Source organism: Sturnus vulgaris, unplaced genomic scaffold (genome assembly GCF_052056855.1).
Source record: "Sturnus vulgaris isolate bStuVul1 unplaced genomic scaffold, bStuVul1.hap1 Scaffold_195, whole genome shotgun sequence".
Classification (NCBI taxonomy): domain Eukaryota; kingdom Metazoa; phylum Chordata; class Aves; order Passeriformes; family Sturnidae; genus Sturnus; species Sturnus vulgaris.
Genome location: NW_028276170.1, coordinates 7,998,640 through 8,025,247, shown reverse-complemented (window position 1 = coordinate 8,025,247; position 26,608 = coordinate 7,998,640). Strand labels below are relative to the sequence as shown.

Genomic DNA, 26,608 nt, shown 5'->3' with positions numbered 1-26,608 from the left:
CGCCCAGAGCTCCTCACCTGGACTCCACCCGCGCCCCGCCCCCAGCGCCCCCCGACAGGAGAATTTGGGGAGGGGGTATCGCGTTTTATCTTCTTTTTTGTTGTTACAGAGCCGGGATTAAATGCTCTAGAGACGGAATTTCGTGTTTGGACTCAGATATTTTATTCTTATCTATATTACAGTGAGTTCTACAGCACTTCTAGCTAACAGGCCAAAAATGGACACGTATCTCTCTCTACAAGGCATTTTAAGGGCCAATCTGTCCACTTAAGAACACACAGCTAAATTCTTTTTACTTTTAACCCAACAATCAATCACCTGTGACCTGCACTGTGGAATTTTCTATCCAATTACAAAAGTACCACCAAGACCCGTGAAGAAGGTGAAAAAGAAAGAAAACTCCACCCTAAAACCTCCATCTTGTTTTATATGTATTAATATAGTCTAAAACCACAAATTCTAAATTTTCCACCATGGGACATTACACACTTCTATTCAAACTACACACCAGTGATCCCAGTTCTATCACAATTCTGGAAAGCTTCTTCACAGCCTCAGGTCAAAAGCAGAGTTTTCCTGGGGGTCAATGTCTGTCAGCAGAGAAAGCCCAAACCCCTCAGTTTCCAGGGTTCCAACAGGGGGGAGGTGTCAGACCCTATCCAGTGCTGGCCATGGGGCGTGTGGCAGGGACCCGGAGCTCTTGGCTACTGTGGGCTGCTGGGGGGCTGCTGGGGGGACACCCCCGGAACTGTGTCCTGCACACACAGCGCTGTTCCAGGAGATGGTTTAGTCCGAGTGTCACTTCATTCACGGCACCGACCGGCTGAGGTTCGTGGAGAGGAACATCTCCAAGCGGGAGCAGTTCCTGCACTTGGGCAGCGATGTGGGGCTGCACGTGGGGACACCTCCTTTGGGGACAAGGCTGCCAGGCACTGGAACAGCGACCCGCAATGGATGGAGTACAGACGGGCTGCGGTGGACAGGCACTGCCGGCACAACTACGAGTTGTCCAGCCCGTTCCTCGTGGAGCGCAGAGGTGAGCGTGGGGCAGAGCGTGTCCCCTCGGGCCCTGCCCTGGGAATGACCCTGGAGCCCCTCAAAACCTCCCTGGGAATCACCCGAGACACGTCAGCCCTTCTTGTGCCCATCCCCGGGGCCTCCTGCCCCTCACCCCAAGTGACTCGGGATGGACCCAGTCCATCCCAGTCCCTCCCAGTGTCCTCACAGTCCCTCCCAGTTTCACCAGAGTCCCTCTCAATTCCTCTCGGTCCCCAACCATTCCATTCCCAGTGCACTCCCAGACCTCCACCCTCTCTCCCAGTGCACTCCCAATCCCTCTAAATCTGTTCAAAGTCCTTTTCAGTCCAATCCCAAACCTCCACTCTTTCTCCCGTTCCCCAATCCACTCCACTCTCTCCCAGTGTTCCCCCACTTTCTCCAGTTTCATCCCCAGTCCCTCTCACTTCCTCAACAGCCCTCTTCCATTTCTCCTAGTCTCCCCCCAGCTGATCCCAGTGTGTCCCCGCTCTTTCCCAGCGCTCCCCAGTGCCCATCTCACTGTGGCCCTCGAGCTCCTAGCCCGGACCCGGCTGACTGCTCTGCTCTGTGATGGATTTCTGCCTTGCCGAGATCCAGCTGAGATGGTTCCAGGGCCAGCAGAAGCTCCGGGGCATGTGGTGGCCACCAATCTGGTCCCTAATGGGGACTGGATTTCTACCAGCTCCTGGTGCTGCTGGAAACCCCCCTGGCACAGGGTCAGCTCCAGCTACCAGGTGGAGCACATCAGCCTGGAGCACGGCCCGGACCTCACAATGGGAGGGGCGTGGGGGAGGCACTGGGGGAGCTGGGAGAGGGATTGGCGTGTGCTGGGAGTAACTGGGAGGGAGTTTGAGATAGCCTGGATTAAAATAGGAGAATGGATCGGCGGTCTAGAATGGCTGAGAATGAGTTTGAAGGATGTTGGGGAGGGTGGGATGGGGTTCTAGGGGTCCTGGAGAGCACTGGGAGGGAGTCTGGGGGTGCTGGGTATAACTGGGAAGGTTTTGAGTGAACGTGGAGGAGCTGGAAAAAGATCAGGGATTGGAAAGCAGGGTTTGGAATGAGGTTGGTTGTGCTGCAAAGAGACTGGGAGGATCTTCGTGAGTTCTACTGTAGCTGGGAAGGGATTGGGAGATGGTGTGGGGGTCCTGGGGCAGTGGGGGGCAAATGAGAGGGAGTTATGGCATTTTGAAAGGGACAGGAGGGGCTTTGGTGGGTCCCAAGGAAGCCAGGAAGAGATTAGAAGAATTAGAAGTTTTAGGGAGCCCTAGGTGGGCTGGGGGAGATTGGGAGGATTCTTGGAGAGGCTTGAAATGTCCGTGAGAGGTTTTGGGTGGCCCTGACACCTGTGGTCCCCCAGAGATGCCGCCAGACGCCGCTCACAGCAATGTGCTGACAGAGATTGGTGGCTCCGTGTTGGGCTTCGTCTTCCTGGCGCTGGGGCTCGGCTTCTACCTGTGCAAGAAGTTGAGGGGAGGACCCCGGGTTCATATTCCCCCGCCCCCAGAGTGTGTGTGCTCCTCCTGGGGACCTCCAGCCGGGTGTCACCCCCTTTTCTCTGCCCACAGAGTTCCTGAGCCGGCAGCGGCCGCAGCCCCTCCCCATGAACTCACGGAAGGCCAGGACCCCCTGCTCCATCCACACACTGATTTTGGGAGGGTAGTGGGTCTCCCCCAGCCCTGCTGGAACTCTGCCTAAGCCCAGCTGCTCCCAGTGTTCCCAGCAAAGCTTCCCAGTTACACCCAGTTCATTTAGTGGGGGGTACTAGGAAAGGACTTGAGGGGACCCCGGAGTGGGGATCGTGACTGGGCGGGGAGGGCGGGTCCAGGTGGGGAACACTGGGTGCTGCGGGTCTGCCCGGCAAGCGGTGAGTCATCAGAGCTGCTCTCTCTGATTGGCTGAATCTTCTTCATCGCATTCTCTGATTGGCTGAGGACAGGCCCGGGAGTGAGAGAAGGAACAGGAGAGATCCCGCCCCGAGCACCGGCACGGGAACAACAGAGCCAGCCTGGGCACAGCGAGGGAATTTATTACCAACCAAATCACAGCGGGACAAGGAAAAGGGAGAGAAATCTCTCCAACCCCTTCCTTCCACCCAACAGGGATCACCAGGACCACGGATCACCAGGGCTCTGCCCAACGGGGGTCACTGGGGATCATTCAACACCGATTCTCCCATGGGGGATGGAGCTGGAGCAGAGCACGAAGATCTTCCCACTCTTGGGGTACTCACAGGGATTCCCTTAGTGGTGCCTCCGTTGGTGTCGGGTCAAAGTTGAGGTCTGTGAGAAGCTCTTCCCACACTCAGGACACTCGTAGGGCCTCTCCCCAGTGTGGATGCGCCGGTGGACAGTGAGATGGGAGTTGCGGTTGAATCCCTTCCCGCAGTCGGGGCAGCGGAAGGGCCTCTCCTCTGTGTGAATCCGCTCATGGATGAGGCAATCGGAGCTGGTGTGAAACCTCTTCCCACACTTGGGACACTCGTAGGGCCTCTCCCCAGTGTGGATGCGCTGGTGCCTTCTCAGGTCAGAGCTCCACCCAAAGCTCATCCCACATTCCAAGCAGGTGTAGGGCCGTTCCCCTGTGTGGATCACTTGGTGCTCCATCAGATGAGAAATAGTCCTGAAGCTCTTCCCACATTTCCCACAATCATAGGGCCGTTCTCCAGTGTGGATCACCTGGTGCTGGATCATGTCGGAGGTCCATCTGAAACCCTTCCCACATTCCAAGCACTTGTGGGGCTTCTCCCCTCCAGGAGGCTTCTCCACCAGCTCTGAGCTCTGCCTGGATCTCCGGCCGCCTTCCCGGCTCAGGGAGGGTCTTTCCTCCTCGCAGCTCCCTGGGCTGGGTTTGCAGCCCCTCCTCGTGAGAGATCTCTGGGGCTTTTCCTCCTCCTCCATCTGCCAATGCCTTGGGAATGAAAAATCCTGGTTTGGGGAAAAAACAAGAGGGGAGTGCCTTGAGCTGGCGGTTCCCCTTTGCCCAAGTTCATCCCAGAAAATTATTGGCCATATTGTGTCTGTAAGAACCTCTGAAACACCAAGATTCAGCCCCAAAATCCTCCAAACCTCAAGATACACATCAAAAGCGCCCCACAAAGCAAGATTCAGCCAAAATCCCCTTGAAATACAAAGATTCAGTACCCGCAAAAGAAATAAAACACCAACTTTTACCCCAATAAAGCTTTCAAACACCAAGATTCATCCTTCAGAAAATCACAGATCCCCCTTTCTGGTCACCTGCTGCATTTGGAGGGGGGCAATGAACTTGGGGCTGCAGGGGTGAGGCTGTAGATAGAGGGAGGGAGGGATGGAAACTTGTGTTGCTTCTCTTTTCTGCTCCTCCTTCTCCTGTGTCCCTGCTTTTCCTCACATTTCACTTCCTCCTACTATTCCTCCTTCTCATGCACAATCCCACCTGCTCCTCCCATATGCATTATTTGACCATTTTGTTCTTCAACCTTGCTTCTCCTTCCCTTCTGCTGCTGCCCCCAGGCCCAGCACCCACTGCCGGCTCCCTCTTCCCCCCAAACCCACAGCATCCCAGCGCAGGGGCAGCGATGGAGCTGGGGCAGCTCGGGCTGGGGCAGCGCTGGGCTCTCGGCCGCTCCCGCCCGCACTCGCTCCCCACTGCAGCCGCTGCCGCCACCACAGCGCGGGGGGGCCCGGCCTTGGCGCTCCCCCCCTCCCACCTCCCCAGATTCCCCTGCCGGGGGGCGCTGGGGCCAGGAGACAGACGAGTGACAGATCAGGGGGGCTGGGAAGAGTCGGCAGCCAGAGAGCACTGAAAATCTCAGCAGGGACTACAGTGGCATCTTCGGGGACTAAACATGGCAGGGCACCCATGCAGGGTAGAAAGGGAAAGCCAGGAAGGGCTCCTGGCCAAAGAGATGATGATCCCAGAATATCTCTGAAGCGGCCCTTGGGAGCATCTGGAGGGAGTTTGCCCATTCTCCCAGAGGTAATCAAGGACAGGGAGACACAGGGGAGCAATAAGGGAAGTCCAGAAGGGATTTAGACAACAGGGGATGGATGGTGTTGGTGTGATGAGAAGTGCAGGGAATATGGTTCAGGCAAGAAGCAGCAGAAAGAATCTATGTGGGAAGACAAAGAATGATGGAAAAGAGGAGGAAGAGAAAAATACTGAGGATGGGGATGTTTTTCAGCAGGCTCTTCTCGTCAAAAGTTGCCAGCTGCTGCAGATCCTTTGTATCCCCGGTTGCCAGGACAGGCACACAAGGAGGTCAGGATTGCAGGGGGTTTCTCTGTGCTGGGCAGCGGCAGGAGCGGGCGCAGAGGGGCGGCACCGGGAGCACGGGCTGGGGGCCTGTGGGGAGCTGCGGGGCCGGGCCGGGGCTGTGGGGCAGCCGGGGCTCAGCGCCGGGCGCTGCCTGAGCCCAGCACCCCCCGGCAATTGCAGGCCCGGCAGTGGCCCCCGGCCCCCAGGAGGCTGCGGGACGCCCCGGCCGCTGCCCGGCCCCGTGGAGCTGCCGGCCCTGCCCGCCGGGGGGGCCGCGTTTGGACACTGCGGCAGGACAGGCACCGGCTCTGGGATACGGGCTGGCCACGGCAGCCACAGCACAAGGAGCAGCAGGACAAAGGAACAGCTGGGAAATGGGCATTGGACGTGCAAGCATCCACATTAGCTTTTTAGCATTTTCCTTGGGTCAGTGCAGAAAGGAATGATTTAGCAGAAAGCTCAGCAGCTGTCAGAGGATGAGCACCCCCAGGCACTGAGGGGGCTGCAGGAGGGGCAGAAGAAGCCCCTGGAGCACTTGGTCACAAAGGCACAGCAGGGGAATGTAAGAAGCGATGAGGAAAAGGCCAAGGGGAAGGCAAAGGCCATGGCAGAGTTTCTACAGCCCCTGAAGGATGAACCCCAGGGTCCAAGGGGGCTCCAGCACCCAGGGGCTCTCACATCCTTACACCATCTTCAACCAGGTGCCCTCCTCACACTGACACCATTCAGGAATTGATGGCAAAGATGCTTTCTGGGGATGCCCACTTACACAGGATGGTAAACTGGATTTTGCCTTTGAGTGGGAACAAGAGATAGAAGGGAAAATGGAAAAGACATGGACGGTCCTTCTGCAGGGATGCATGGAAGCACCAGCCTTATTGTGGCAAATCTTGCAGAAAATATCATAAGAATTTTTCCCTAGGATTTCCCTAGGAATTGGGTTAATGCAGGATGTGGATGACTTTCCCCAATCAGGAGGACAAGAAGTGGCAGAAGAAGCCTCTGTGAAATGGCTGAATGTTCAGGCTAAAAATAATCTTTGAGTATTTGAAATAAAAGAGGAAATGGTGGAGAAAAGGGTTAAAGATTTGGGACATATTTTGACTGAGGGTTTGAGGTGTATTGACCCAGAGAGGGACCAGGGAATCTCAGAAGTAATCCAGGACTAAAAAGCAGCTGTAAGAATTCTCAGGATTAATAGGAAATTGCAGGACCTGCATTGAAGATTCTCTGCTCTAGCCACAACACTGTATGACTTTTTAAACCCAAATATCCTCAGTGTTGTGCTATGGACAGGAGAAAAGGGAAAAAACCTGAGAAAATGGAAAATAACAAAATGATTGGACCACCAGCTATGTCTCCTCCAGACTGCAAAAAAGAAATTTGACTTCTATGTGTGTTATAAGTGTACATTATACTATTGCCTTTTTGCAAATATTTAAATGAATGCTATATGCTGGAAAACATTGCTGTATGAATATAGTTTATTTTAGTTCTGCAATTAAAAAAACTTATAAATACTTGTGTGATAAATATATTTTTCTTGGAGTTTAATGTAAAAATCTTTTGTTCATGTAACTAACTCAGAGAATGGTAAAAAAGATAATCAGGAAATTCTTCACATTCCTGGATTATGGGAAACCAAAACCCCAGGGAAGGAAAAAATAATGATTTACAGGTCAGAGGACAATGATTCTGAATAATGCATGAAGGTCTATGAGTATGCAACATGTTGCTGCATTTAGGAAGTGTTTTCTGAGTCAGTGTGTGCCCTTGGCTGAAGGCCAAGCATCCGGCCATTATAACCTTTGGCCAGAGCCAGGGCAGATATTCAGTTATCTCCCTTGGAATTGATCTTTGCAATTCCTTACCCTGGGAATTCTCCACCTAGTGCGGGCTGGAGATAAGGGATGTATATTTCAAGCAGTCTGTGGCCAGAATCCTGTCTCTTGTGAAATCTCTGCCACAGGAAGCTGGGCTGGCACAGAGCCTGCCTTGGCACTTTGCTGTTCACAGCATCCACCCAGGACTCTGCCTCTCAATTACACTCACACACTGGGCTGCCTGCGATTCCATTGTTGCAAAATACACCAACTCTAAATTTATTTAATATTCCATTTTACTAGTCAGGTTCGGTTTGCCTTTGTCTTAGGAAAGAAATTTTAAAAGGTATTTTTTATGGACTGTCAGACCACTCAACAGAGATGAGTTTAACATCTCAACAGACTGGGAAGAGCCCAAAAGATATCCAAAAAGATAATAAACATCAAGGAACATCAATGAAACATCAGCAACCATCAAGGAACACCCAGACACTGCCCCTGGCCGAGATGGAGACACCTGGTCTGGAAAAGACTGAGAAGGAAATCCAGGAATGAGGATCTAATTAACATCAGAAGAGGAGAAATCCGTGTGCAATAGGAAACCAAATACTAAGAACTACACAACCTGGAAGGAATAAACACTAAACCAATGGATTTCAATGGGTTCAGACTGTAAAATTTCAGGAAAAATCTAGTAAAATTCACATCTCATGGAATGATTTTCTCTGCACACCCGGGCTATGTGTGGATGAAATTATTTCTGTTAATAATCCTGACCAGAATCAAGAAATGCCTTAACTCTCTAACTCTGAAGATATTGCTGGAGAGTTTTTTATTGTCCCTGCCGTTTCAGTGACAAGATTACACCATGAGAAAAATTTTTCACATTAATCCTACTTTTAGATTGTCAGTTAGGTTTGGGCCAGGGGTGTGACAAGCAATTTTTACTCCTAGGAGAAGAGGTAGAAAAGACTTGATTGCATTGGAATATTTTTCTATATATTTGTGGTGGCTCTTAATGACGGGAGAATTTCAGAATGGATCTTTAGAAGCTCACCTTTAAGTTGCATTTTGCAAACCTAGAAGAGTATTAATGGTGAGACTTTAACGCATAAACTGTTAATAAAAAATCGTTAAAAAAATAAAAAAGAAAAATAAAGCAGATTGTGAGGGTGGACGTGTGAATCACCTAAAGGCTGCTCTGGAAGAAAATCCTAGTTCCAGGCAGCCAGGAGAGGAGTTTTAGAAATGCAAATTACCATTGCTCTGGAAAAGTGTGGACAATGCCCAAGGGCCTTCTTGCCAGGGGAAGGAATTTCCCTGAGTCCATCTGCCCCTCACCCCCAGCTCTGCCTGCTTGCACAGATGGAATTTGCACAACTAAAGGCAGAGCCCATAGTGAGGATATCTGACTGCAACAGAAATTGGTTAAGCTGCAAAGGGAAAAAGCAAACGGAGAATATTGAGCAAATTTCATGAAAAAAAGTGTGGGGGGGATCATCCCTCTCCCCAAAGCAATGAGGTGTTTTTGCTAGTCCAGAGAAATCACTTGAGAATCCAAACATTTTATCATTTCATAAGATAAAAGTGGTCAATTGATGCAGCCGTGGCAGGAGGGAGCACCCAAAAAACGGAAAAAGATGAACGGCCACCAGAACAAATGCTACAACACCATGGACCAGCCCCTGGGATCCCTAACGAATTCATATCAGGACACAGAAAACCCATCCATAATTTGAGTGGCATAATTAGGTTAAAAAGTATCCCTGAAATAATAACCAAGCAGACAGCTCCAGCTCCTGACCTTCCTGCTGACCAAGCCTCTGAAATGAGGAACGAGACATTTCACCATGGGATGGGATCAGATTATCTACTTACAGAAGAAGGAGGAGTTTGTGGAAAATTAAATGACGCAAACGGCTGTTTGCAAACAGATGATAACCGAAAAGTGGTGAAACAGATAGCAAAGGAAATATGAAAATATCTCGTATTCCGGAGAAAGGTTGGGAATGGGACACGTTTCCGTGGTTCCCTGGCAGACCGTGGCATAAATGAATGCTGCTCCTCTTCTGATGTGCTGCAGTAACTCTCAGCTTTTTACCATGCAAGACAACTTGCGTCAAAAAGGATGCACGAAAAGAGATTGAGTCAATGGAAATTAAAAGTTAGTAAAGGCAATTCTTGAGAAAATAAGAAAAGGAGGGATTGAAAGCAGTAAGATTAATATCGTAGTGTGGGTGCATATTAACGAGGACATGCAGTAGGCGGATCGGGAACTCTGAACCTTCCAAGTACCTCAGCCAGTGGGCAAAGGGAGAGGGAGATGCAGACGGGAAAATGAGGATAAAAAGGAGGCTGCGTTTTAGACACCGCATGGCAAATGCCGCATGGCCTCTCTCTTTGTTCATCAATAAAGTCACTTTTACAGGACTCCTGTGTCTCCTGCGGGCACACAAACCTCTGGCCACGGGAATTTTCCCGCACAGCCCCGGGCACAGGGCAGACACCTCTGTGCCACCCACAGCAACCGGGACGAGCCAGCGCTGCTCCGGCACCGGCTCCTGCCGAGGCCCCAGCGGGAAGGAGACCGCGGGCAGCCGCTCCCGCAGCGCCCTCAGCCCAGCGCCAACACGGGCCGGCACCGGCACAACCAACCCGCCAGAGCCCCCTGCCGCCCCCGAGGCCCGCAGCGAGCCCCGAGCCCCCGCACAACCGAGCGCGGCTCCCACCTGCGCTGGGGCCGCCTCCGAGCTCCGCCGCCGCCTGTGGCTGAGGAATTCGATGGGATGTGTTGCCTTAACCTTTCTGACCACTCCCAGCCCATCTATGCCAGCATTCAAGCCCTGAAAGAAGGTGTCAATAATCTTCGGGTAGATCATGGGTACGACTGGCTGAACTGGCTCTTAGGGCACTGGGGACTCACTGGCTGGGCTAGGAATTTAGTTCAAATAGGTTTGTATGTATTAGGCATCATATTATGCATTGTAGTAGTTATTCCTTGTATTTTACAGTGTGATAAGAATTTAATCGACAAATCGCTTAAGAGTGTATTTTTAGTTAAAAGAAACGGGGGAGATGTGGATATGGGTAATGCAAATGAGACTGATAGTACTGCAGATTTAATCAGCAAATGCAGCCTGACAACGAGGATGCCTGGCAAGAGCAAACAGAGATCTGACTGCAAGAGGACTGGATCAAGTCTGGGTTATGGGAAATAAGATTTTACTAAGTCCAAATGTAAAGTTTGTCTATGTGAGAGTTTGTCTATGTAAGGTTTGTCTATGTGATTGCAGTAAAATATTACCAGCCTTCCTGTAAATGGTATATAAGCACATGTAGTGCTCAGTAAAAATTGGGCTTTGATCACCGTTCAGCGTCCCCCCGTCTCTCTCTCATCGTCGATAGTTCAAGTACTCCCAGTGGGCTCCTGGAAAGAGAATGGTGGAACATCTACTGCCTGCTACCCCCCTCTAGGCAATATTCAACTGTTTCGTTCACAGACTCATCTTCCAGCACTCTTAGTGGGGTCAGCAGAGCCACTTCCCACTGGTGGGGGCAAAGAGCACCCTCTGTGCCTTTGTGGTGGGAGCAGACTGTGTTGTCTCAAAGGAAAGGTCAAAGAGAGACCAAGCTGGACCTCTGCCTCCTGCCCCTCACCACACAAGGGCAGGAGGGCACAAAACTGAGAATGCTCTTTTCTTTTCAGTCCTGTCATTTCCAGGAGCTTGACTAGCTCGAAGGAGAGGATTCATAGGATTTCTTGAGGATCACTGCCAGTGCACAGCACACATGGCATCCCTCACCCCTTACATCATCATGGCATGGAGGGGTAGGAACCAACCACAGCCCTACCCCACTGCTCCAGAAGCCAAAACCCCCATGCAAGCATTTAGTTATGGCCTTCTTAGAGAACCACATTCCCACCCAAATCTTCCCCTCTGCAGCAGCTCATTCCCACAGGAACTGGCAGAGCAGATGGGCTTTGGACATTGGCTGGCTTCCATTGCACTCCTTGCCCTGGAGCTGGCATGGCAGGAGAAGGGCTCTGGTGAACCTTCTCCTCCTCCCATGTAGGCTCTAACCCAGCTGCCAGAACTTCAAGTTCACAGAGCACTTCTGGGCTCTGAGCAGCGGCCACGGGAGGAGGAGATGCAACTCCAAAGGCAGCAGTTCCCAGGCCCAGCTCCGGCCATCCCAGTGGGGCTGTTCGGTGGTTCAGGAGAGGAAGGGAAGGGCAAGTGCAGGTGGCAGTAGCTCATTTCCGACTGAAAGAGGGAAAGGTAATTTATTCACTTTGAAATCACTGCATTCAGGCTCTTATTGTAACCTGAACGGGAAGTAACACCTTATTGTGTTTAATTTGGGTGGAGAACAACTGTTACATTTGATATGGTAAGCAGTTCAATTATCAGAGGGAAAGTGTACAGCAAAATTAGTGTTCACAGAGAGAGAGAAAAGTCAGGAGGTGGCAAAAGAGAAGAGGAAAAGAAAGCACACCCCAAGCCAGTGTTTTTCCCAAATCCAGGATTTTCTGTTTGTAGGGAATGGGGTGCAGAGTAGCTTTCCCTTGAAATTCAGGTCTGAGATGCCAGAGCTAGAAAGGTTGTTCAGTGAGAAATCCCCTCTCCCAGATCTGTACAAGAGCTGTTCTTTAGCTTTTACATGGATGTTTAAAACCTGACATATCCTTTTGTCATGTGACTCATCCCACGACCAGTAAACCTAGTTGGACTTAATTACTCTCTTAGTCTATTCTATTACACAACTCTATATCCTCTTAAGTTCTTTGGTGATGGAGTCATATTTCCACCGGGCTACTTTTCTTCCCAGGGAGCTATTTAAGAGTCTATCTGTTGACATATTTCCATTTCTTTTTCCCCTAGTGAATTCCTTCCTTGCTCTTAGTCCCGTTCTTCCTGCCAATCACTGGTTCTCACAACAAAAGCCACCTTCCCGACAGACAATTACAGGTCCTTGAAAGCAAAGCTGGACTACCAGGAATGTTTTTACAGATCAAGATCTGATTTCTTAGGAACATTAGTGTTAAATAAATGAGGATTTTCTCAAGAACTGTCTGAATGTTCCCACTGTTCTGGATTTGACTGAGCTTCCTTTCTTCCCAGAAAGTGGCACATGGATGGGATTGGATGCAGGATGGGAATGCTGTGTATGACAGGGAGAGAATTTGGTTGTGGCTAAGCAAGGCTTGCCCTCCTCAAGGACTCTGCAGGGTCCTAGAAGCCACTCAATATCCCATGCTCTGCCATCGAGGAGGTGACAAAGAGCCTGGAGGGAGCCTGTCCAGGACAGCCAAAGGGACTGGACAGAGGGATATTCTCGGTGCTGGGAACACCTGGATGTTGGACCAGCCAGCTCCTGCTGCCTTTTGGTGGTGCCTGAGCAGGGCTGTGACAATGCCAGGGACATCCTGCAGTGACATCTCCCCTGTCCGTCTGGGCGTGCGCTCGGTCCCAAAGCTCACCCTGATCCTGATCTCAATCTCACTCCATGTTGAGACACACTCACTCTCCTGGATTTAATCTCATCCCAGTGCCAGACTCATGCAGCCTCAGAGCCAATCTCAAGGCCAGGCCTAAGGCAAATTGCACAATTAGCCTTAACCCCAATTCCAGCTCTAATATAAACCCAAGCCCTAACCGCAAAGCCCAGCCCCAATTCCAGCCCCTACCAAATGCTCAGCCCTAAACCAAATGCCATGTTTAGCCCTAAGGCAAAACCAGCCCCAATAGCAACTCTAAGCCCAACTCCAATGGCAGTCTCAAGCCCTAAGTGCTGCTTTGATTGCCAGTCCACACTCCAATGCCAGCTTTAGCTTGAATTCCCAAACTCAGCTCCAATTCCTGCCCTAAGGCCAACACCGTTCTTGGACCTAAGCCCAATGGCAGCTCCAGTCACACTCCCTAGCCCAAGACTGGCTCTAATCTCAAGGCCACTGTGATAAATATATTAAACTGTTGGCTTTAGCAATTGTTAGAGTGAATACTATGTGTTTTCTAAGGTTGACTTTTGTAAAAGAAGTTTTCCTAAAGTTTAGAGATCTTTTAATGCGAATGTTGTGTTGTGAATGTTGGTGAAGAGTTGTTGTAATGTTAACATTTAACCAGTGAAGGAATTCAAACCAGTTGAATATATTGAAAAGTAACAGATTATCAGGAATAGGACAACTGCAAATGCTTGAGAAAGGTGGGACAGGGGAGGAACTATGTTAAAATGTTTGAATATGTATAACCTTTTGTAAATATGTATTAGGAAGATGAAATTCCCAGGTGGGCTGGGGGTAGTCTCTACCCCCACCGATTCAGGGGGACTGGAGCTGGTTCAATTCCCCCCTGATTTAGGAGGCCAGTGCAGTCGCTGTTGTTACAGATGAGCAATGCAGTGGTTGGCTCTCACAATTAAAGGATGAACAGTGTGTGTATGTTAAAGATAAGTTTTGTGGATGTATAATGATGTTATTGTAATATATCCTCCCATAGTCCTCTTTCCCCTCCCCCTTGCATTGTTGTCACGACATGGCTTAGGTAGTCGGGGCATTTGGGGAGGGCCGGCTTGTTCCTACACCTGACCTCCAGTGCAGATGTAAGAAAGGAGTCTCCAGCAATGGACGGCAGAGAAGGAGTTCAGCGACAAGACTTCGGGAAGGCCCAGGGGCATAAAAGGCAGAACATCCATTCTGTAGGGGAGCACGTGGGGGTTTAGTCCTGCGCTCCCAGCGCTGATTTTTCTCCTAATTCAGTCTTTTGCTGTATTTTTCTAAGGTTTAAGAAATTGCTGAAAGTTTTAAAAGAGCAAGTGCCGTTTCTCACACCCTGCACTGCTGGTGTAGAAGGTGCAGCTGGAAGGAAGGAGGGGTGAGGGAAAGCTGGTTTGAAGGGTCTCCATTTACTTCTCATTATCCTGCTCTGAGTTTTTAGAGTTTTCTGCCAGAAATCTCTCCCGTCCGCTCATCCCCTGGGGTTTGGGGCAGTTTTCCCATTTTGGGGGAAATCAAAGCCATGCACTGACGCTCCTAATTAGGGGGTAGCAGAAGTGAGACTCCAGGGCTTCCCGCTGAGCTGGACCCACCGAAAACACGAGGCTGGGAAAGGCGTGCCGGGAGCTGCGGAGAACTTTGTTTGTGTTTCCAGGCCAATGGCGGCTCGGGCCCGGGCCCGGGCCCGTTCCAGGGCTGTTCCTCATCTCCGCCTTTGCCCTCCCACAGCCCGGGGGGCCCTGAGAGCGCGGGCCGAGGCTGGGCCGTGTGCAGAGCCCGCCCCTCGCTGCCATTGGCTGATTGTGCAAATGTCACTCCTGGTTGTCGCGCGCTGATTGGGCAGAGCAGCAAAGGCGCCATTGTGGCAGCGTCTGTGCGGGCCCGGCAGCGGCGGCAGCGGCCGGAGCCCGGGGAGGCGGCGGCGGAGCTCGGAGGCGGCCGCAGCGCAGGTGGGAGCCGCGCTCGGTTGTGCGGGGGCTCGGGGCTCGCTGCGGGCCGAGGGGGCGGCAGGGGGCTCTGGCGGGTTGGTTGTGCCGGTGCCGGCCCGTGTTGGCGCTGGGCTGAGGGCGCTGCGGGAGCGGCTGCCCGCGGTCTCCTTCCCGCTGGGGCCTCGGCAGGAGCCGGTGCCGGAGCAGCGCTGGCTCGTCCCGGTTGCTGTGGGTGGCACAGAGGTGTCTGCCCTGTGCCCGGGGTTGTGCGGGAAAATTCCCGTGGCCAGAGGTTTGTGTGTCCAAAGGAGACGGAGGAGTCCTGTGAGAGGAATGTTGAATTTGTCTTTACAAATGAGTTGTGGATCAGCCTATAGATAAGGCTAGCACTGAGAGATAAAAGAAACAATGGGATGGATTCCACTGATTGATGAATGGAAAGAGATATTTGCCTTTACAAACAAACTGTAGGCCTGCTGATAAATGAAATTGGATATCGAAAGATGAAAGAAGCAATGGGGGGGAAACTATGAATTCTATAAGAATTAAAAATTAAAAGGGAGGGTTATACATTAGAGGGGAATTTCAGGTATCAGGCGTTCTGGGAAGTCTGTGCCTCTCAAGTACCTCAGCCAATGGGGAAGGAGAGAGGGAAATGCAGCCGGGAAAATAGGATAAAAAGGAGGCTGCGTCCTCCAAAAATTTGAGAGATCCCAGGGGAATGTCCCATGGCCTCTCCCTTTATTCGAATAAAGCAAAAAGGACTCCTCTGTCTCCTTTTTGGACATAAATCTCTGGTGTTTGTGGATTAATTTTCCTGACAATTTTGGGGGCTTGTCCGGGATCTTTCCACTGTCCAGGGCGGCGGGTGGCGAGCAGAGCTGAAGGCGCCTCACCCAGTTTGGGTGATCAGCTCCCCTTGGTGCCGGCCAGTACCGGGCGATCCATTGGGTTCCCGAGACTGTCCAGGAGACAGACGAGTGGCGGACCAGGGGGGTCCGTGAGGAGTCCGCAGGGAAGGACCACTGAAAATCTCACCAGTGAGTAAAATGGGATCTTCGGGGAGCAACCCTGGGAGGGCACCCATGGAGGGTAGCACAGGTAAAACGGGGCACCCAGAGAGAGTTGGAAGGGTGAAGCTGCGAAGGGGCCCCGGCAAAAGGGATGATGATCCCATAATACCCCCGGAGAGTCCCTTGGGGAGAATGCTGAGGTCTTGGGACAGATTGTATATTCACCCAGAAATAACTGTGGAAATTATGGTAAAATATTGTTATTTTGTGTGGCCAGAGTATAAGCTAGCAAGGGGACTTATATGGCTACCTTATGGAACAGATAAAATTCATTTGTGTCGAATTTTGTGAGGTATCTAGAGGAGAAATGGAAAGGATGGATTGAAAGGGAATGTGTATTAATATGGGTCAAACAAGGAACAAGAAAAATTTATGTGTTAAGAAAAAAAGGAGAAGAGGAAAAAGTGGAGGAAGAGGAAAGTGGTGAGGATTGGGATGTTTTTCAGCACCTTCCCCTGTCTTGTCCTCCAGTGTTGCCAGCTGCAGGTCGTCTGTATCCTCAACTTTCAGAGCAAGGGGATCAGGAAAATGTTATTCCTGCAGCCCCACCTGAGAAGGATGACGGTGTAGGGGGAGGGGAGCAGCATGTTGTATCACCCCCCAGAACTAGAAGAGGAACTCAATTTAGGGCATCAGAAGCCCCCCAAGAGACAGGGGTACACCAGATGCCACTCTGTCAAGTTCCTTTGGGGGGTCAAGGGGGAGGATTTGGGTTTGTAATTGTACCACTTACTACCCAGGATATAAGAGGGTTGAAAAAAGAATTACCCCCATATTTGGATGATCCCATAGGGGTGGGGAAAAAGATAGAGGAATATTTGGGAAATGCGGATTATACATGGAAGGATTGGGATTTTCTTTTGGGAATTTTGTTTGGGTCATCAGAGAAACGAATGATTTTGCAGAAAGCTCGGCAGCTGTGGGAGGATGAACATCCACAAGCAGCAGTGGGGTCTGGACCCAATGCACCTACGGTGGGTGATGCCATCCCCCAGGCAGACCCCCAGTGGGACCCAAATAACCAGGCCAGTCTGGCTCACCGTGATTGCCGTGCTTATTTGATCAGGGCAATCAAGTCAGCAGCTCACAGAACTAACAACATAGCTAAGGCTCTGTCGTTAGAACAGGAGAAACAGGAAAGCCCTCATTGGTTGGAGAAGACTAGGGATGCCTTGAGGAAGCACGGGGGGATGGATCCTGAAGGGCCAGCCTTCAACACATTGCTTAAAGTACAATTTGTTACTAAGGTCTGGCCTGATATATGGAAAGGAGTACAGAAAGATGAAGAGTGACAAAATAAGTCTCTAGAGGAATTGGTTAGAAAAACACAGCAGATATATGTAAGAAGGGATGAGGAAAAGGCAAAAGCTAAAGCAAGGATGATGGCAGAGTTTTTGCAGCCCCGGAGGAATAAACCGCAGGGTCCAAGGGTCCCCAAGGACAGAGGGGACGGGGTCGGCCACAAGGAAGTGGCGAGGGATTCCCTCCTCGGCAGGGGACAGCCGACCCAAACAGCGGCTGGGGAAGAACCAGTGTGCTGTCTGCAGGGCAGAAGGGCATTGGAAAAACGAGTGTCCGCAGAAACAACTGGACCCTCAGGAGGAGGAAGTCCAGAGGATAATGGAAATGGATTGTTAGGGGTGTCAGGGGCTCCTATTATACCAAGGATCCAACACTCAGGAGCCCTTGATAACTTTTAAGGAAGCTCAGCTGGCACAGACCCTGCCTTTGGACTTTGCTGTTCACAACATCCAACCGGGACACTGGGTCCTGGTTAAGGAGTGGGAAGAAGCACCACTGGTGGCCAAGTGGCGTGGACCTTTCCAGGTGTTGCTGAGCACAGACACAGCCGTCAAGACAGCTGAACACGGCTGGACCCATCGCACTCGGGTCAAGGTCTCTGCAGCCCCAGAGATTTGGACATCTCAGCTGGAGGAGAAGGACGGGAAGCCGTGACTGACACTCGGCAGGAGGGGACTGGAGCAGCAGCCAGGGCGTCGACATCGGGGGAAGCCTCGTGTGCCCACCCACAGAGTGCCTGCTGAAATAGTCTGTGTGGGCATCCCTCCTCTCAGATCTCAAGTTACTGGGGGCCAACCCTTGCTGTCATTGTTTTCTTTATGTTGAGCTGTTTCTGTGCCTTCACTCGCCACAAGTGGTGTGGAAGACAACGTGAAAGTAAAAATGAAGTTAGGAAATTAGATTACACAATCAGAATGTTTCTCTTAATAATGTTACCTTTATGTTATTGGTTAGGTTGGAGCCAAGAATGGGAAAATAATTTTTTGACCTTAGAGAAGAAGTAGCAAAAACCTTTAACCTTAGCAATTGTTGGGTCTGTGGAGGGCCAGGAAAATCTGAAAACTGGCCATGGGTGGCCAGCCCAGTTGACCCTCAATAGTAGATTAGCACCCTGAGTAAGGTCCGTAATGGAACAGGATTTTGGGATGAAGAAGGAAGTCCATGGCGGCTTCGTTCTTCTGAAAAAGACACTTATTGCCTAAATAGGCAAATAGATGACAATGGAAAAGTGGTGAAACAAATAGCAAAATGAATAAAAAATTAGCTCATGTACCAGTCCAAAGATGAAAAAGATGCGAATGGGACATGTTTTCTTGACTACCTGGTGGACTATAAGTTAAACAACTGCTTTTTTTCCTCTTATGTGCTGTAGCAACTCTAATCTTTTTGCCAGGCATGTTCCCTTGCTTAGTACAACTTATTCAACATGTGATCAAAAGGATGCAGGTAAGAGCCACGCCCACTAATTCAGACATGGTTACAAAAGGACAGAAATTGATGTCATTCCAAATAATTACAAAACCAAAAAAGACTCAGGAACAAGAAATTAAGTCAATGAGAGCTAAAGTGTGTAAAGACAATTATTAAAAAATAAAAGAGGAGGGGTTGAGAGGAATGTTGAATTAGTCTTTCCAAATGAGCTGTGGATCAGCCTGTAGATAAGGCTAGCACTGAGAGATAAAAGAAACAATGGGATGGATTCCACTGATTGATGAATGGAAAGAGATATTTGCCTTTACAAACAAACTATAGGGTTGCTGATAAATGAAATTGGATATCGAAAGATGAAAGAAGCAACGGGGGGAAAACTATGAATTCTATAAGAATTAAAAATTAAAAGGGAGGGTTATACATTAGAGGGGAATTTCAGGTATCAGGCTTTCCGGGAAGTCTGTGCCTCTCAAGTACCTCAGCCAATGGGGAAAGAGAGAGGGAAATGCGGCCGGGAAAATAGGATAAAAAGGAGGCTGCGTCCTCCAAAAATTTGAGAGATCCCAAGGGAGTCCCATGGCCTCTCCCTTTATTTGAATAAAGCAGAAAGGATTCCTCTGTCTCCTTTTTGGACATAAACCTCTGGTGTTTGTGGATTAATTTTCCTGACAGAAAGAACTTTGGGGTTCTTCCCTGCACAAGCTCGTGCAGTGCCTCAGTCATAAGTGCCTCAGAAATATCAGAAGTGTGTCTTCTTCAGAGTGTGGTCACAAGGGTTCAGAGTTGGAGCCAGTTCTGCAGGCAGGCTGATGAATAGTCTGGGGCTCCTCTGCAGAGCCCCATTCATTCTGGGGCTGCTTTTTGCTGGTTCTGCTGGACTGGCTCGAGTGAACACACACCCAATTAACAGCAGTTAAATTACTCTGGCATGAAACCGTGGGGAACAGGCAGAGCAGTGAAGGGCAGCATGGAGCAGTTGTTCTGGCAGGTCTGACGAGGTCTGGTTTGATACAGCACTCACAGAACTCTGCTCCACCTGTGACACTTCCACTTGCAGCAGATGACTGTTCCTCTTCACAATATCCAGCAAGGCAGGTCAAAGACACTTTTACCATTTTCATCTTCAAAAGGAAGAAGAAATCAGCAGCAAACATGAAGTAACCAGTCAGAGATTCCAGGAAGAAACAAAAGAACAAAGAGTGGTGGAAAAAAACAGGTGGAGCAGTGATCCTTATCTGTGTGGGAGATATCCTCTGCTAATGGGCCATCTGGTAAAACCAGGTGGGGCAGTGTTCTTTATCTTTTCCACAACCCATCCTTCCTCCAGGAAGATATCTTCTGTTAATGGGCCATTGAGTGCCACTGCATGACTGATGAAATTCCATCATCCCATTGGGAGATGCTCCAGCCAGGGGGAGGAACCAAGCCTTTCCTACCTAGATAAAATCTAAGATTTGGAACACCAAGGCAGCCCTTACCCACTGGTTTCTGGAGGACAAGATCTACCAAACCTTTCTACAGCATCACTACTACAACAAGACCACTTCATCTGGACTGCTACCACCACCCTAACTAGCGGGGTGTCAGGTTGTATTCTGATTCTGTCAGTTGTTTTCTTTTGTACTATTGCATGTATTATTTTTCTCTTATCTTTTTTCCTATCAAATTGTATTTATGACTTGGAGTCTCTCACTGGTTTTGCTTTCAAACCAGCACACGTTTGGAGGGGATTCTGGCTGAAGCTTGATATTTGGGGTGTTTTTGATCCGTATCTTAAAGTTTGGAGGATTTTGGGTGGGAATTTTGGTGTTTGGGAGGTTATTACAGACGCAAGATGCTCAATGACTTCCAGACACGAACTTGGGCAAGAAGGAACACCCAGTTTATGGAGCTCTCTTCTTATTTCCCCCTAAACCGGGATTTTTCATTCCCCAGGTGTGCGCAGATGGAGGAGGCAGAAAAGCCCCGGAGATCTTTAAGGAGGAGGAGCTGCAAACCCAGCCCAGGGAGCTGCGAGGAGGAAAGACCCTCCCTGAGCCGGGAAGGCGGCCAGAGATCCAGGCAGAGCTCAGAGCTGGTGGAGAAGCCTCCTGGAGGGGAGAAGCCGTACGAATGTGGGGAATGTGGGAAGGGTTTCAGCTACACGTCCCAGCTGATCCGGCACCAGAGGATCCACACTGGGGAGAAGCCCTATGAGTGTGGGGATTGTGGGAAGTGTTTCAACTACAGCTCCAGCCTGATCCGGCAGCAGGTGATCCACACAGGGGAACGGCCCTACACCTGCTTGGAATGTGGGAAGAGCTTTGGGTGGAGCTCTGACCTTAGAAAACACCAGCGCCTCCACACTGGGGAGAGGCCCTACGAGTGTCCTGAATGTGGGAAGAGCTTCTCACAGAGCTCTCACTTGACCCAACACCAACGGAGTCACCACTGGGGGAAGCCCAGTGAGTGCCCGAGTGTGGGAAGAGCTTCGTGATCTGCTCCAGCTCCATCCCCCATGGGAGGATCGGCATTGGATGATCTCCAGTGACCCCCGTTGGGCAGAGCCCTGGTGATCCGTGGTCCCCAGTGATCCCCGTTGGGTGGGTGAAGTGGTTGGAGAGATTTCTCTCTCTTTTCCTTCTGTTGCTATGATTTGATTTGGAATAAATTCCCTTGCTGTGCCCAGGCTGTGTCTGTGACGCCCGTTTTGCTGTTTGCTGTGTTTGCTCGTCCCGTCTTAATGTGATCCTTGAGCTTCTGGTTAAACTTTCTCTTCCCTTGCAGCTGGAGGGGCAGGGTCAGAGTGGCTTTGGTGGGTGCCTGGCATCGGGCCAGCGTCACCCAGGCCATGGGCACCCCTGAGATCCCAGTGTGGTGATGCTTTCCCCCACTCCTAGAGAAAGTGCTGACCCAAACTGAGGCCAGGATGAAACATGGTTATGACTGGAGCCCACTCTCTTGTGAAGCTATCAACAAAAATCTAAAAGGAGACCTTTGAGCTCTCCTGGGCCACCGTGGGCTGTGACCAGCAGCCTCCCTCTGAGGGGCCTCTCAGAGCCAGCAAACCCTCGGCTTTGCTGTGCCTGGAGGATCATTGAAACACGATGTATCCTGGGCCCATACCCTCACTGCTCAAGGCCCCATCCTTCGGCTAGTGGGAGAGGCAAAAACATCTGAAGGGAGGATTTTGCTGTGCACTGGGGGGAATTGCCTGCACTGACTCTTCCTGTCTGTGTGTGTGCCCCTGCACATATGCTATCTATAGCAAATGTGGGAGAAATACAGCTTTCCTAGATGTGGAAGTACCTTGGATATCTAAGTTAGGCCTGTAAGCAAGGTTTAGTTATAGTTATGAACTTACTTAAATGCTTCTTATTGTTATTCTTTTGCTTGGTTATTAAATTTAAGTCATAAGCAAACAGTCGTTTTTCTATTAAGTTGCTAAGTACAACCTGGAAGTTATAGCTATAACTTAGATTAAATGCTGTTTAATGTTATTCATCGGTTGAATTGTGAACTTAAAATTATAAATTAAGTTCAGCATTGTTCCTCTGTTGAATTACTAGGCCTAAGGTATAAGTTAAGTTACAAATTGAGATAGAAGTTGAAGTGCTGCTCAGTGCTGTTACGTTTTTAGGTCGTGTTCCTTTTAATTCCTGCCCCAACTATCTTTTGTCCCATGCACCTAAACACAGCACACACCCACCCACACTCCCCTAGGGAGTTCACACTTCATTTCTGTTTTGGTTGCCTGGATTTTGTTTAGTTTTGTTGTTCCTTGTTATCCCTTGTTGTGCCTTAGCTGTCCTGTAGGCAGTAGAGTGAATCTTGCCAACAAATTTGTTGTGTTTTGTCACTCAGTATTAAATCTGACTTTTGTTCATGCCCTTGTCACCGATTTTTAAGCGATCTCAAACGCTCTCATTCATGACAGCACCACAATGTCCCGCATCACCGAGGGCCCTGACACACGCCCGTGTCACAAAGGGCCACCCCCGGCACCCAAGAGCAGAGGGACAGCCTGGAAGCGGCCCGGAGCAGCCCCGGCCTCGTGGCCTTGTAGCCTCTGGCGTGGCCAGAGCCCTGGGAGGCTTTGGCCACGGTGGGAGCCGGCAGCCCCAGCCCCGGCCTGCAGAGCCCTGGGGCTGCAGCCCGGGCTGGCCGGGACAGGAGGAATTGGCCGGGCCGGACGTGCCAGGGCCTTGTGGGCAGTGGCTCCGTGTCCCGCGGGATGCCTGGGACGAGGGGTGTCCCTCAGGGCTGTGCCCGGGCACCGGGGCTCGTCAGTGCCTCGCTCAGTGACACCCAGGGGCACCGAGCGCAGCCTCGGCGCCTTTGCAGGGCACGGGGAGCTGAGCGGGGCAGGGGCACCACGGAAACACCGAGTGCCTGCCCGGGGCAGAGCCGGGGCAAAGCCGGGCTGGAGAGCCGGGAGAGGCTGCTCAGAGCTGGCCCGGGCACTTGGGCACCTGGGAGACAGAGCCCGGCTCGGAGCTGACACTGAGCCCAATACCTGAGAAATCACAGCCTGCTTTTCTAAACACCCTTCATTATTTTGTATTTTCTCAACGTTACTTTTCATCAGGGAACATTTTCAATGTATATTTTACTTTATTTTCTTACCCTGTAGAAATGATTCCCTGTATTTTGTTATGTGCGAGGAGGGATGTGCTGGGAAAGGTTGTGGTTAAGGGAGTTTTTTATTCAATATATTTTCAAATCTGAGATGTGACAAGTCCAGACTTTGACTCAAGCAGCAGTTCCAGACTCCAGTTCTGGTTCCAGACTGCTCTGCTTTTCACAGTGACATCTCAGTTCATTCAAATCCAGCAGTCAAAGCCCTGGAAGCACGGAAAAGCTGGGAATCAGGTTAAAGACCTTGGAGGGTTTGCTGTGTCCGTACATTCCCCATCTCCCCTGGTGTCTGTTCAGCCTCTCTGCTCCTGTCCTAGAGCACATTGCTGGATCCAGAGTTCAGTACATGTTTTTATAGATAAATAGATAGATACATGTGATTATTGTATACACGATTCTCTTGCAGGGAGTTATTGTGATGGTAATTCCATGATCCTCTGCTTGGTGCCCAAAGAATGGTTATCGTATCTAAACCCCGGCAGCCCGGGAGGGGATGTGTGCGGGGCCGGGGCGGGGAGAGGCTCCTTGTTCATTCCGCGGGCGTTTTGAAGCCTCGCTGCTCGGGTTTTCCGCGGCTCTCTCTGTGCACCGTGGGTTTCTGTTTGCCTGAGAAGCGGTTTTGGCCCAAGCAAACAAAGGATTTTTTCCCTTTTCTTGGCTGGGAGAGGATGCAGGGGCAGCCTTGCCGTGCCTGGAGGCGAACTGAGCAGCTGCTGTGTCGCAGCCCGGGGGCTCCGCGCCGGCAGGAGCGGAGCGGCGCCGCTGCAGCCCAAAGCCGCTGCGAGCCGGGCCGAGCCGGGAGAGAAAACAGCCCGAGGCTTCAGCCCCGCTGCTTCGACTGCCGGGACCGTGCCCGCGGAGCCCGGCTGGGGAGGAGTTCAAGGGCAGGCGAGCCCCGCGCTTTCATCTCCTTCGGGACAGACCCGCGTTGGTTTTTCCCCTGCGGCAGAAGCCGGTGCCAGCTGTACCGTGTGTCATGAGCGGAGATTTCTCCGGCATTTTAGGGCTTTTGTCCCAGGTATGTGTGTGGGGTAAGGTCTGACAACTTAATGTCTACCAGTTATTTACTTTTTTTTTTTTTAAATTGCCTTTTGGGCTTACTGTTTGTTAATAAAGTGTTGGAGTTTTTTCCACTTTCATGTATTAATATTGTTATGAATGGTTTTCTATTTTTCCAATTAAACAAACAACAAAGATTAAAAGTAACAACAAATTTTTAATAGTAACAATTATAAATGAATACAATCAGAAGTATTAAAGATGATTACAAAAATTATTGAAACTAAATACCATCCAAGTAAAGTATTACAATTGTATAATTTGGGATGGATAAAATTTGAGAGTAAGTGTTTTAGTATAATTGAGGTTCGTATAAAGCATAAGCAAAACCGACCGGGGGTATGGGGAGGGGCCTGCCCTTCCTCTCGTACCAAAGCATTTGGGCTAACAATCCCACTTATATACTATAGGCTACAAAAGTTTCTAGAAAGCTCCTCCTAGTTTCTATTCCTAAAATCTACGTAACTATACTGCACGGCGCATGCTCTACTAATGGGTTAGGGGGTCTCTTATCCTTTTAAGGGTCTTATTTCCGGTGAAGGCTCATCATCTTCATCAGTGACCGAGGTGTGACCTGCAGGTAGCGCAGGCGCCCTGTGTGACTGAGCAGATGTTTTCCATAACATGACTTTAATTAAGTCCCATGCTTGGAATCATTCAATTTTTGACAGCTTCAAGGTTGAAGCTGTATTTCTAGATGCTGCTTATCAGACCTCCGTCCTTCTACTATTCTTATCTGACTTTCTTCTAACCTCCTTCTTCGACTCCCAACATCTGGGAGATGTCTTTTATCCTGTCTCACCCATCTCCCCCCCTTTCACTCGGTAACAATAGTCTTTTATTGATCTAAATACAATTTTGTTAATATAGTTACAATTTAATTAGCACAAATCACATTTATCACAATTCCCCCATTTCTTTTTTTTTAAAATCAATTTGATTCGTGCTTTAGAAGGTTGTTACTTGGTATTGTCTATGTTCCTTCATACTAGCCTCCATTTTTTCTAACATTTTTCGTGCGGTTTCCAGCTTTTCACACTCTTTTTCAAATTTGATTAACATTTCTCGTGCCAGGGTATTCTCTTTGCATTCAGTCACTACTTTTTCGACCTCTTTTCCTTGCGTGCGATTAGATTGCGCTTTCAGTACCATTAAGGAGTTTATTTTTCCTTTTGTTGTTAATTCTGGATCTATAGGCATGGCTGTAAGTTGCATTCCTTGAATTACTGAGTGTATTAGTCTGATTAGGCATGGTATCATGCAAGGCAGAAACAATAGACCTAAAACAGAACACAATAGCATGAATCCTAATTTTTTCCACCACACAACCCCAAAAAGATTATCCCACCAGTCAGCTTTCAGGATAGAATTCCATTTTTGAACTGGTACATGTGCCACTCTTTTAATTTCGTCATCAAGTTTGGTGATGGCTTCCCCATGGTCATCTATTTCCACACAACACTCAGATTCATTAAACCTCCCACAAACTCCTCCTTCTTCTGCCAACAGAGATAGTCTAGGGCAATTCTGTTTTGATATACAAATGCTTGCATTTGTGAATGCTGTTTGGCCAACAACTTTAAAGCGTCTGCTGTGTGGTTTGAGACGACTTCTACTACGGCCTGGAGCCTTATCAACCGGTTTAATAGGTAAATTGGAGTTCTATATCCCCAAGACCTATCCTGAGCCCAAGTAGCAGGTTCATAGTATGCTATAATTCTTTCTGCAGGCCATTCTTCATCTTTCCATTTTTGGTTTCCTCCCGCCATCGGAAAGTCGAGATTTAATTCTCTTTTTTTTCTTTCTAAGGTTTCATAAAGTGGTGTTCCTAGTACATCGCCCTTAGACCTTGGTCTGACAAAGAAGGAGGGTCGTATAATCCCTAAGGTACAAGTTCCCTCCCATTTTCGGGGTAGTTCACTATGCTCGTTGCCCACAAATCCAATATATTCCATCAGGGGCTTTCCATCTTTCTTTTGTATTTTCTGGTTGTTCCCAATAAGATTTCAAGTCTTTTATGGATTGGTAGGGGTTAGCTCCAGAACTGTTATGCCAGCACAAATTAGTTTGATTATTCCACTTGCAATTCATTTCTTTTGCTATTCCCCAATATCCAGTAGGACTCTTGGGTCACCAGGTCTTTGTGTTATTGTCTGAATTTACTACTAAAGTAGATAGGCAAGGAGTATATCCTACCACTTCAGTGTATTTTCTCCTTTCCCGAGTTATACAAACTGTTCCAATGACTTGATGACTCAGGACCCAGCCTTCAGGCCGTCTTAGGGTCTTAGAAATTTGTGTATGATTCCATTTTAAAAATTGTTCTGGATCCAAGCCCTCACCTCTCCATGGCCATCTTTCAGCCATCCTAAGTCCTCCACAAACAAAACATTTAGATAATCCTAATTCGGTGGCAATTTCTTGCATTAGATCTACAAACAAATTTTTGTTTGAAGTTGGCAAATCCCAGTCGCTATAGTGCTGTTTTAATTGTTTATACAGCTCATCCAGTTCTTCTAACTCTTTCCTTTTGATTATTTCCTTATCCTTCATTGTTTCTTTTTGTTTTCCAATTAGTTTTTTCTTTGGCCCTTTTCCTTTTTC

At 49.5% G+C, this 26,608-nt stretch overlaps 1 protein-coding gene across 1 annotated transcript in view; it reads right to left on the bottom strand.

The window, feature by feature from the left end:
• Positions 1–3,281: 3,281 nt before the first annotated feature.
• Positions 3,282–26,608, bottom strand: part of LOC148218052 (uncharacterized) — a 107,800-nt gene continuing 84,473 nt past the window's right edge. Inside the window, exon 4 of the mRNA XM_088158040.1 lies at positions 3,282–3,787. Within this exon, the coding sequence (XP_088014166.1) occupies positions 3,282–3,787 (506 nt within the window). The remainder of the gene's footprint in view (positions 3,788–26,608) is intronic.